A 12,385-nucleotide genomic window follows, 5' to 3' on the forward strand; every position below is an offset into this window, starting at 1 on the left:
TTTAATTGCACTGCATAGTATGGGTCCCTCCTGACTAACCTCATACCCTACTGATATTATGAAGAACTCAGTGCTCATTAACAAATTCCTTTTCTTCACAGATCTTTGCTGACCTTATTTTAAAGCACCAGAAGTCAAATCCTGCTCTTAAGTACTGTGGACTCACAACTGTGCAATGGGAAACAGAATTCACTTTTTGTTGTTTAATACATTGCTACGGTGTAACAATACACATTCACGAGCTTTCACTAGTACATCGAAATGAAGTCATTGCTAAAATGCTTAACTGACATCTCTAATAAATGAGAACTATTTTACCTTTCTCCTCCCCATGCAAATGTTTTCTTTTTGAAGCATTTCCCCTTTTGTTTTGAAATGCAAGAAAATCTGACCTCTATCAACTCTAGCAAGTTTTTTAATACTCCACAGCACCTAAGGAGAGGTTGTTAATCTCCAGTCCCAAACTCATCATTTTAAAAATAAATTTGGACAGCACCTTCCAACCCCAAAGCACTTCACCGATATTGTATATACCAGCACCACTGAAATACAGTTACCTGTGTGGTGGAGGATGAGCGCCAACTGGTGCATAGAACTTGGTGCCCAGGGGCGAAGATGGAGGAGGAAATTCCACCAGGAATAGCAGGGCAAGTCCTTCATTTGGCTGGTGCTATGTGGCCTTTGATGTTCAGACAGAGAAAGCAAAAAACACAGATTTTTATAAAGAATCCCAAACAATAAAGGATTGAAAGCTAAGTCAACCCTCTTAGGAAGGCAAATTCAAAATTATTAATAGGAAATACTCTTCAAACAAAGTACAATTATACTGTGGAACTCACAAACAAATTCTTGGCTTCAGTGAGATTCTAGCAAGATTAAAGGAGGGACTGCCCATATATATATGGATAAGACAAATCTTCAGAGTTATTAGCAGATGACCACATTTGCCTTCCATGGTGTTTTTGATCCTTTTTCTGACAGCAGTTAGTACCAAAGGCTTCAGAGACAGTATGTAGGACTAGATGGGCCATGGCTCTGATCCAGTCCAGCAATTCCTACATTCCTATATTACAGCGTGTTTAGGAATTCTTTATCTGATGCTTAAGCTACTAAGCCAATCCTCTATAGGATGTTTCCCCAGCTGGAAACTTCTAATATCCTCAATACAAGCTATTATAACTTTTCTGATTTAAAAATATTTTACATATGTCTATTTAAGATTACTGCAAGTCAGTAGCAATTACCCTTCACTTCCCAGGTGTGTGGTTTGTAATTCACGTGTAATGATTATTCCATCAAGGATTATTTTAAAATACTATTTTACTCTGAAAAAGTGACTCTATAAAAGTGGCACCATGTTTGTTGTGTCTCTGATTTCATGTGAACTGGATTCAGTTTCTAACTTAAAACAGACTTTCTCTGGCAGCTTGGCAAACTTAATGTGAGCTCCAAGACCCAGTCCTCCTCTATGGCACTAGTAATAGACATTCTGCAGGACAAATTAAGTCTTCAATGACATCTATAGAATCTCACTGCTTTTAGTAACTTTGCACAGAGCTAGTAGTCTGGAACCTAGCAAACAAGTCTGAACACAATGCACAAGGAGGAACAGAATCATGATTGTGTCTGCTAAGCTGTGTTGACTACCAAGAATAAAATCAGTGAAACTTTGTGTCAGGAGTGCAACTCTGAACAAATTAGGAGCAAATCTATTAAGAAGGTGCTACTTTCATGTATTTAATTTTTAGAGTAGAACTCCATTTCAAAACACTTTTATCCTGAAATATTAAATAAAAACATGTTACAGTTTTATCCAATAGTTCTGCTTGATGGTACATATCCTAGGATGTGCATTGTCTCTGAATACTAAGAGTAGCTGTAATGGCTTAGTATGATTCAGCTGGCATTGAAATAAATTGCAAAAAAACTCGCACTGTGTGTAAATCTGGCTTCACTGTGGGCCTCCTGTTGCTGCCTATACAAAATATTTAGGCAAACTGTGAAGGAGATTCTTAAATCTTCTCCTGTTTTGTCTTACAGATGTACAAAACACCTAGGCAATGCTATATAAAACTTCCACTATCTCATGAGAAAATTAAGATTGAAATAAGCACTCTATAGTCAGAAAATACCAAAGATAAGACTGCGTAAACATACTTCTACCACATTATGTCCAGGCATTATTTATATGACCCACTAGCACCACCACAAGACTCCTCCTATACATAAGCTCAACATACACGTTTACTTCGGATTTCCTGCTTTAGAGGTTTTTTTTTAAAATACAGGCTTATGATATTTGTGATGCTCTGATTCAGTGTCATCTGGGAATGGGTGGTACTAAAGGAGATAAAACTTAAACAATGGTCCTGCAGCATCTTTGAGTCTAACAAAAAATGTAGATGGTATCATGAGCTTTCGCAGGCACCATCCCATCATTCATCTGAAGAAGTGGGTCTGTGCCCACGAAAGCTCATGATACCATCTACATGTTTTGTTAGCCTAAGGTGCTGCAAGACCATTCTTTTTTTTCCCCAGTTACAGGCTAACATGGCTACCCCCATGAGACTTCTAAAGGAGATAAGATATAAATTCAGGACATGTGTGACAGCTAGAGCAGAACACAGAATAGGTACCAGTAAGACTTATCAGGCCAACCTCTTCATTCAAATCTTTCCTTAAAATATATGTTTTTGATCATCCACTAAAGACAGACATGTACCATTAAAAAAACTTCTATGGCTTTCAGATAGGTCATTGGATAAGGAGCTAAGGGGGTAGATAGTTCTACAGCCACCATAAAAACTCTCACTGGCAATAATGGGTTTAGGGTCAGGCTACAGCCACCATAGAAACTCTCACTGGCGATAATGGGTTTAGGGTCAGGCTCTGTGCATCTGAACTGCATTATCTAATAGAGAACCCAATCTTGCAGTTGATTCTGGATGACTGTCAGGCAGACTGCCACACCTGAGTGGAATGCAATGGACAACACTGGAGGTACTTACAGGTACAAGGTGCTCTCACCTAGGCCATGTTTATATTTACTGCAGTGGAGATGGCTCTTCTAGCATTCAATTTAGCGCTTTTAGTAAGGACCTGCTGGGAGTGCCCCAGTCGACACCAGTACTCCTTGATTTGTGAAGTATAAGAGAAGTTGACAGGAACAAACCTCCTACTGTGGAGATGGCACCAAGGTATATTGACTACAGCTACGTTATTTACATACCTGGAGTTGCGTTCCTTAAGCTGACCTTTCAGGTGTAGTATAGACCTGGCCCTAGTGTCAATAGCAGGATTGGAGCTTTAGGATCAAGTATTGGGAGTCAGGGAGCAAATCTTACTCTGGTCTACATAGTGATCAAGTTAAGGACACAAGACACACTGGATATTGCAGACAAAATACATTTTTATACAAAAAATTCTTTATTGGCTGTACTACAAATAGCTGTACAGAGTGTAAACTTTACTGTATCACCTGACAGTTGAATAATTTTGGAGGAACAGTTATTAAGCACCTTCATTTCAGCACATTTTTGGTATTTACAGTTTTAAGACATATTAATGTCTTAAATACAATGTGAATACAATGAATTAAAAGTTATAAAAAGTTACACAAAACCCTTTATATGGAGTTTAATATTTTTGTGATAAATACATAATTAAAAAGAAAATGGTCAGATAGTTCAAGCTCAAAACTGGCTTGGCTAAAACAATATTATAATCCAGAGGAAAATGGCTTCGATTTTTTTCCACTATAGCTTGGGGTTTTTATTGTAATTTATCTCTGAGACCAAGAGATTATAAAGACAGCTATTTGGATACATAATTCTCATGATCAAGTTTTGTTCTTCTATTGCAAATAAGCTACCCTGCCAGTAGCAACAGGAGCAAAAGTTAAATCCTGTTCCCAGAAATGGTCGGTGGTAGCGGGGCTTTTTTAAAGTGTTTTATTATTAGAATGTGTAATTTGTTGTGAAATCTGTGCTGGATTTTCCCAACTGCTCTGCATGCATTGCTGTCAGGGGAGTCATGCTCCATCTTCACATTGATTTCCAGCATAGATGTTTTGCCCTTGCTGTAAACAAACACATGAACAGGGCGCTTTTTAAAAAAAAATTTTTAAAGCCCTGTGATATTATCAAAAGTATTGTCTAACAAATACTCAACTGTCATGGTTATTTATGGTGTGCAAGAAAACAAAATATCCAGGATTGTCAAAAGGGGAAAAAAATTGGTAGGGCAAAATTGAAATGTCATTTTTAAACTTAAAAAAATAACACCACAAAAATAGGAAATTGAAACACTGTTTAAAGAATCCTTCATAGCATCCCTTTGAAAGTATCACCAATCAATCAACATTCTTTACTGAGTAACTGAAATTGGGATCTATATCCCAAGTCCCAACTTTTAGAGATATCTAAAAGCTATTGATTACCTGTCTACTAGCACCACAAAAAAATAAATCTCTTATGGGAAAATCCAGGGAAAATTTCACAATACCCACTAAAGTTGTGCTGGCATTAAGATAATTGCACACAGTATAAGAAGGCACTATCAACTAGTACAGGAGCTATACCAGTACTAAAGCATACTGGTTAACTTCCTGTAACATTATTAACAGCCATAAAGCAAAGGCTTGAGAGAGGAGCTTTAAGGTATAAACTTAATGTTGCCAATTAATGTTCTTACCCCCTCACTGACCACTCTTTGAAGCCCAGACTTACTGCCTAACTTTAAGGTGAATTTGCAACCCAGTGCGCTTATGCTGGGCTACAGCATTCCATTCTGTGGCTTAAATCACTGTGTGCACCAATGCACAGGAATCAGCGGTGCTGAAAATTCCAATCTCTCATGCACATCGGGATTCAAGACACCCCATAAAACACTATGCACAATAATTTCAAAGGGAAGTTCAGAGCCCAGCACATGAGCAAATGAGCCCCCATGCTCCTCTTTAAAAGCAAGAACGTGATGCTGCATGGAGTGGGATCTCTCTGGGCAGCACAGACTTACCTGAATGCCACCATGCTATGGGGTGGGTGGGTGGGTGGGTGTGTGTGTGTGGTGGCTTGCCCCCTGTAAGCAGCATGGAGCTTATCTTTACTGTCTTCATTTTATGCCAAGAGCTGTGAACTATTTACAGTACTTTTCCAAAGGGAGACTCTGTTCTCACACATTTCCTGGTTTAGCGCTCAGTTTCTTTCTATACAATCCACTCCAACCGTGTTGTCAGGACAGCGGCAAGAGCGGCTTTGTGGGGTGGCCAGGCATAAATGAGTACAGCCTCCATTATTCACCGTGCAATAGTTATGCCCTATAAAAGAACAGGCACTTATATATAACAAAGGCTTGTAGGGTAAATCAGTTCACAGAAGAAAAAACAGGAACATTACAGAAAATAAAAACCACCCTAGAATTAGAGATGCAACTGCTTTACTTTTGGTTTCTGACTGATGAGATCCTTAGTGCGTATCATCCCTAATACCCATCAGATACCAAGTACCAATCTGGGTATCATGCAGTGAAACAGGTAGCAGGAGTTTGGAATTGGGGATGATGTCACAATGGGTGGGGAAAGGCCCACAGAGAGCAACAGTGATGGTACAGGAAAGGAAAAGAGTTTCTAAGACTGGTTACAGGCAACACGAAAGATTATACTTAAAATATACTTAAAATCAATTGCACAGAGAGAAAAGGAGAGGATCAAGTCCAGAACCCTCAGAGACATCATGCACATAAGCAGAAAGGGGAGATGAGGAGCTATTAAAGGAGAGGGTGAAGGAAGGAGAGGGCAAAGGCGTATTCAAGCAAAACAGAGTAAGTGAGAAAAGTCAGTGAGTGCTGGAAGCCAACGGGAGGATGTGGAAGAGAGTATATCAAAAGTAGTATATGGACCAAAGCTGACGAGTTCACAGAGTGGAAGGTCATTAGTGACAATGTTTCACTTTAATGATGAGGGAGCAGCCAGATTTGAGGAGCCTGAGACAGCAAGAGTTACCTGTATCTCTAGGCTCTGAGGGGCAGGGAATTGGGATAGTATTTAGAGACGAAAGTCAGATTTAAAAAAAAAAAAAAAAAAAAAAAAAAGGACACAAAAACACGTTTGAAGAGAGAGACAGAAACACACAGATATGAAGCACAACAATGAAAGCTATCTGTGAAAAAATGTGAAAGTCTCAAATTTATTTAGATGTTTCTCTTTGGGACAAGGACACTCTCTTTGTTATATAACTACATTGCTTAGCACAGTAGGGCCGTAAGGTGCTACTGTAATATATATTAAAAACATTTAAACATGTTTCTTCTTATATACTGCAATATGTATAAAAACCATGTAGCAAGGGGAGAGCACTATACACGCATTCTTTTTCATGCTAAATAAACACCTACATTAAATCACTCCAAATCAAGAGTAAAATATCCTTTAAACCCAAGCCCTGTCACAAAAATATACCTTAGATTTTGTTAGTCTTTGCTGGAAAGAAAAATCTCACAAATCTAGCATCTAGCATTCTAAAAACAGCCAGACTGAAATTTGGCCAGAAATAACAAGACCAAACAGTGGCATTATTTCCCAGAAAAATAAAAATTGTTATTTCAAGGATATTAATTTCATCCTTCGAGCCTCTGTTGCTCAAGTTAAGTATGAAGATGAGGAGAAATAAATAATGCTGTTCCTCTGAAAAGAATGACCATCACTATTACCATATTTCCAAAATTCACCAGAGACTTTTGGAATGCATGAATATTTAATTATATAAACTCAATGATTTCACCTATTTTATCACCTACGGCAGCCTTAACTCTTCCTTTTCTAAAAACACAGGATTATTGAGCCCAGTTAGAAGACCAAGATACTACTATAGCTATGAGCTTAAAATAAAATGAGGCCTAACTAATGCCACTGGGGATGGATAAAACAATTTGTTTACTTGATTGACAATTGTGTGTAATATTATAAAGGTGCCTAAACTATTTCCATAGCGTAGATCCCATCTTAAGGGGCAGCGTCTTATGCAAACAGCTGCCTTCCCATTCATGACTGAGCAAACCGCTGCCTCCTCTCCCATTCATCACTCAGTAACATTCCTCTGGTGGCGAGAGCAATTGCTTACATGGAAAGAATTGTATTTTTAGCATCTGTTAATGTTAAGAGATGGAAGCCATGTGACCAGTGTGCTCTACGCTGACCAATAGCAAGTACTCTTTGGGCCACTACTTTGGGAACTACATACAGGTGACTTAATTCATATTCCATAACTACTGGAGAAACATAGGGATTTTGCGATTACCTTGTGGGCACTGAGCAAAAGCTGTGGTTATTCCATAAAGACGGGAACGTTTGTAAGGCTGGAAGTTATCGTTTTCTTTTGAAATTGTGCGATCCACAGCTACAACAGCATCCCTACAGTATACAAAAGAAATGTTTAAAGGTAAGTGAGAGCTATCCCTTAAGATGACCTCAGAATTGAAAAAAAGTAGAAGAGGAAGCACCAAATACCTTATTACATTTTAGCACCCTGCCTGCTTGTAATGCTGAAATATACAGGATGAGCAGAGGGATAGCCAGCAGCCTCACACGTGACCCAGAACTGCTTGTTATAGAATCCCACTTTTTCTGGACAATCCTAATATGCCACAGCCCTGATTCTGGGGAACAGAAGAGGGATCTCCTAGAACGGTGGTCATCATCTGGTAGATCGCGGTCTACTGGTTGATCGCAGGGACTCTGAGTCGATCTTTAGCTCCTTCTGGACTGCGCGCCTGTGCACAACTAATTTTGAATTGATACTCTGTGCGGAACAGCTACTCATGGAGCAGCAACACGTGTGAGTAGCTGTGGTGGGATCTGTTGAGTCAGGAGGGCTGAAACACCCTGGCCAGCTGGCTATGGCAGAGGAAGCTGCGCCGCACTCCAGCCGATTGGTCCGCTTTCCCTCTGCTCCGGCCCATGTGGAGCGTGGTGCACCCTGTCTGAGTGCCATGGCCAGCTGCCCGGACAGGCGATCCTCTTTGCTCCAGCCCAGCTGCTCTGCGCTCAGCCGGGGGAGGTTGCGCCATGCTCCTGCTGGCCGGGAAGCCCTTCCTCTTTGCTCCTGCCCAGCTGGAGCAAGGTGCAGCCTCCCCGGGCTAAGTGCGGTGCAGCTGGGCTGGCGCAAAGAGGAGCAGCTGCCCGGCTAGCTGACCATGGTGTTCAGTCCAGGTGTACCACGCTCTACCTGGGCTGGAGCAGAGAAGTTGCCCAATTAGCTGGAGTGGGGCGCAGCCTCTGCTTCTGCTGAACATCGTGGCTAAGCAAAGAGGAGGGCTGCCTGGCCAGCTGGTCATGATGTTCAGCCCAGGTGCACCCTTCTCTGAGGGAGGGGGGAGTCGGCTCCAGAGGAGGTGCCCGCTGGGGCTTCTCTGCTCTGTGGTGGGGGAGGGAGGAGTCTTGGGAGGAGGCGAGTGCAGGGGACTCCCTGTTCCCATTGGCCCCCTGCCCCAGAACCCTGCCCCCGCCCCAGAACCCTGTCCCTTGCCCCCACTGCCACCCTGTCCCAGCACCCACTAATACCCTTTCCCAGTACCATGTCCCCTGCTCCCACCAGCACAGTTGGGGCCACATTAGTGATCCTTTGGAGTTTTGGGGGGAGGTTTTTTTTTAATCCCCCTTGTGTGGCCCCAACTGAGTTTTCTGAGAGTCAGTGACCCCTGACTCAAAAAGGTTCCCTGCCCTTCTCATAAATAAAGACAATGCAGAAACTTTTTGTGCTTGACATAGTATTTTATTTAAAAATGAAGTCTGGCCAACAAACCCCCAAGTGGGGCCAAGCCCTCATCTGGCCACAGCATTATAACACTCCTGAACCCACCAGACACTAGATCTGAGCCTATCATACACTGGAACCCTCTGCCCTGAACCCCTCACATACTCAAATTCCTGCACCCTCACATCCACAAGCCTGTGGCTGGCTTAGTGGCCCAACCCTCCAACTGACCCCAACACTCCTGAGCCGGCGTCCCCTTCTCCACCTCCTCTTGCATCCAAATTTCCTCCCAGAGCTTGCATCTCTCACCCCTTCCTACACCCAAATCCCTCATTCCCACCCCAGAGCCCACACATCCTGTCTCAACCCAGTGAGGGTATGGCTAGACTGCAGGGGTTTTTCCAGGATTCCAGAGATATCCCGGAAAAACTCTTCTGCATCCAGGGATGTGTTTGTTCTTCCGTTTTTTTAGTGGAAGAGAAAACATGCTCTTTCAGTAACCCCTATACTCCTCGTTCCACGAGGAATAAGGGGGTTGCCAAAAGAAGAGGTTTTTTGGACATTTGGTCCAGTCTAGACAGGCCAAAGGTTGGAAAAATCTCTTTCCACAGAAGAATCAGAAAAAAAAGTGCAGTATAGAGTGTATAAGGGCTGGGGATAGCAAGTGATGGAGAGGAGGAAAATATAGAGGGCAAGGCTTCAAGTAAGTGGTGGGGTCTTGGGGGAAGGGGTGGGGCAGTAGATCTTCGCTTGTTCTGAGATTTAAAAAGTGATCTTGGGTGTATAAAGGTTGGAGACCACTGTTCTAGAAGTAGGGTAGAAGACTTTTTTCGTGGGAAGGAAAAGTAAACAGAGTGTTCAGTTTGACAGCATTCCTTAATGGAACAAGTTTATTGGTAATTTAGATACTCTTCTCCCCTACAATATTATTCCTGGCATGGCCATAATGGAATGGTCCACTGTAGTGGACAATGTTTCACTTCAAGAGGAATCTGACATTCAGAAGAGTTCAGCCATTCAGGTGCAGCTGCCTGAAGTCAACAAAAGAGGACTGGCTGGCAGAATGGTGACATTTTCTACTTCTCATTTCTAAAAAGCATTCTGAAATATTATTTCCTAGATATTGAGTTCAGCCTTGGAAAACCTTAGTCATGTGAATCCCCCTTACTCCTAAGTAGCTTTGTTGAAATCAGCAGAGCTATTTGTGCAAGAGTGTGCAGATACAGTCACAGTCACACGTTTGTATGGATTAAAAACAAGTTATTGGTATTTTAAAAACATTTAGTCTGGAATATAATCTGCAAATTCTAGTAAAGTCTATGCCTGTATCATAACGTGGCAAAGGCCTAAATCACTTCTCTCTTGCAAACAAAAAGAAGTTTTGTCAACAGCTAAAATGTTTTCTTCTTATTACGGACTGAACATTTACATACCAATAAGTGTAAGAAGAGCCAAAGAAAGTACTGCTGTAAGATGTATTAAAGGACCCCCTTATATTAAACCTATTCCTGTCACATTCAATGTTAAAGCATCTTCTTACAGAAGAAATTATTAAACTGAGCAACCAGTTAACTAAGAACATTAATGCATCCAACTCTAAATTTCCATTACTCTCTGCCTCAGCTGATTGCCAGGAAAGGAAAAAAACTCTCAGGAAGAATACATGTACTGCCAAGAGAACAGGCAGAGTGAACCTCAGTTTCTATCAGGCAGAAGATCAGATTAAAATACAACTACATAATTTCTTAAACAGATAACCTACCTCCTCCAGTCTGTATAATATAAATTCTTCCCATAGCTTGTAATACTAAAAGGATACTGAACTCCTTCAAGGACCTTTCGTCGACCAAGCTGACTGGGGTTCATACATTCCACCCTCTTGGTGCCTGTATACAGTAAAACAATTTAGTCTTTGTCTATGATAAATAGTTCTTTTGTGGGAGGGAAAACACAATGATATAATCAAAAGAGCATATGTAGAGTATAATTTCCTCAAAGTCCTCCTCCGCCCTACCCAGCGACATTCTTGTCCAGATCACATCTCCCTCTATGCCGAGAATTAAGGTTTTTATAAAGGTGTCTCATTTATTCCTATGTGCCCACTTTGGTATCAGTGTTTTATGCCTGTGGGACTCGGTTAGAGCCACAGAGGAAGGTGCATACAGCTCATTGTCTGGATGGTCAGTAGGATTAAAAGATTACAGCAACAGCTGCTGAAGATTGCTAGGAACAATTTGTGGGTATACGACAGGTTTTGCTCATGAATAGTGCAGGCCTGACCACCCTGGAGATTAAAAGATGACTTCTCCACAGAAGAGTTCCAGCATAGGGGCAACAGGGAACGCTTTTCCATAGTGCCTCAACAGTGTACTTTTACTCTAAGCTGGGGAGAAAGCAATTCTGTGAGTGTGAAGGCAGCTAACCCTAAGTTCCCATTCAATTCCATGCTTCTCTACTAGGGCAACATTCTAATAGGGCAAAATGGATGATCTGGGTAACTACAGTCTGGTTAGCCAGATATCAGTCCTGCGCAAAGGTAATGAAAAAGCTGATAATTATTAAAGAATTAAGGGATAAGAATGGAATGAATGTCAGTCAAAATGGTTGCCTGAGTCCTTCAGGGTGCGGGATGGTAGTGTGGCGGGTGCAGGATTCAGGGCAGGGCCTTAGAGATGTGTGTGAGGACAATACAGGAGGCTAGGGTGGTGCAAGAGTGAGGGCTGGGGAGTGAGGAGGGACTCAGAGTAGGGGGTCCCATTTGGCACAAGCTTAAGTTTTTAAAATGAACCATATGTGCCATTATTTTTTTGGCAACTATGGTGATTACAAAACTTTTTTTTTTTGCATTTCTGTTTGCTGTCTACTTCCTGTATGCATTTTGAGTTTTCTATTTAATCTAGTATATATTTTAGAGAGTTTGATTGATCAAGAACACCTCCTACATGGTAAAAGCTAGGACCACTGAGGCAATTCCATTCCAGACACAACCAAATGCTTGTGTTGCTTTAAGTTATAATAAAAGGAAGTTGTATACTAAATCTGGTAGTCCTAGCTCTTACCATTTAGGAAGAGTTCTTCATCAAACAGACAAACTCTCCAAAATATATATAGATGACACATTAAATAGATGAAGACTGCTAGCTGGCAGATCTCAAAAGTAATTGTCAATTGGGAACTGTCATCAAGTTGGGGGTATTTCTAATAGAATTCCAGAGGGTGTGGTGCTAGAGCTGATGTTGTTCAACTCACCAGAAGTAAATATAAAATCACTGCATATACAATTTGTACATGACACAAAGATTGGGCCAATGGTCAATAATTGTGAAGATACATGGCAGTTATACAGAACAATATGGTAAGATGTGCCCATTCAAACAAAAAAAAAGTGTTAATTCAGCCAAATGCAAACATATATGTCTATGAACACGGAATGCAGACCATACCTATGGAAAGGGGGCTGTATCCTGAGAAGCAGCAACTTTAGAAAGGATTTAGGGGCAACAGTAGAGAAACAACTCATCAGGAGCTCCCAGTGAAATGCTGTGAGGAAACAGACTAATGCCATCCTTGGATGCATAAATATGGGGGTAGCAAGGAGGCGTAGAGAAAAGATTTTACGTTGGTACATGACACAG

The 12,385-nt window shown here is 41.3% G+C and overlaps 1 protein-coding gene across 1 annotated transcript in view; it reads right to left on the reverse strand.

The window, feature by feature from the left end:
* Nucleotides 1-3,403: 3,403 nt before the first annotated feature.
* Nucleotides 3,404-12,385, reverse strand: part of NID1 (nidogen 1) — a 95,537-nt gene continuing 86,555 nt past the window's right edge. The window contains exons 18-20 of the mRNA XM_075924803.1: nt 10,513-10,636; nt 7,296-7,408; nt 3,404-5,317 (exon numbers count right to left, since the gene is read on the reverse strand). Of these exons, the coding sequence (XP_075780918.1) occupies nt 5,196-5,317; nt 7,296-7,408; nt 10,513-10,636 (359 nt within the window). The 3' untranslated portion in view covers nt 3,404-5,195. The remainder of the gene's footprint in view (nt 5,318-7,295; nt 7,409-10,512; nt 10,637-12,385) is intronic.

Source organism: Pelodiscus sinensis, chromosome 3, assembly GCF_049634645.1.
Source record: "Pelodiscus sinensis isolate JC-2024 chromosome 3, ASM4963464v1, whole genome shotgun sequence".
NCBI classification, from domain to species: domain Eukaryota; kingdom Metazoa; phylum Chordata; order Testudines; family Trionychidae; genus Pelodiscus; species Pelodiscus sinensis.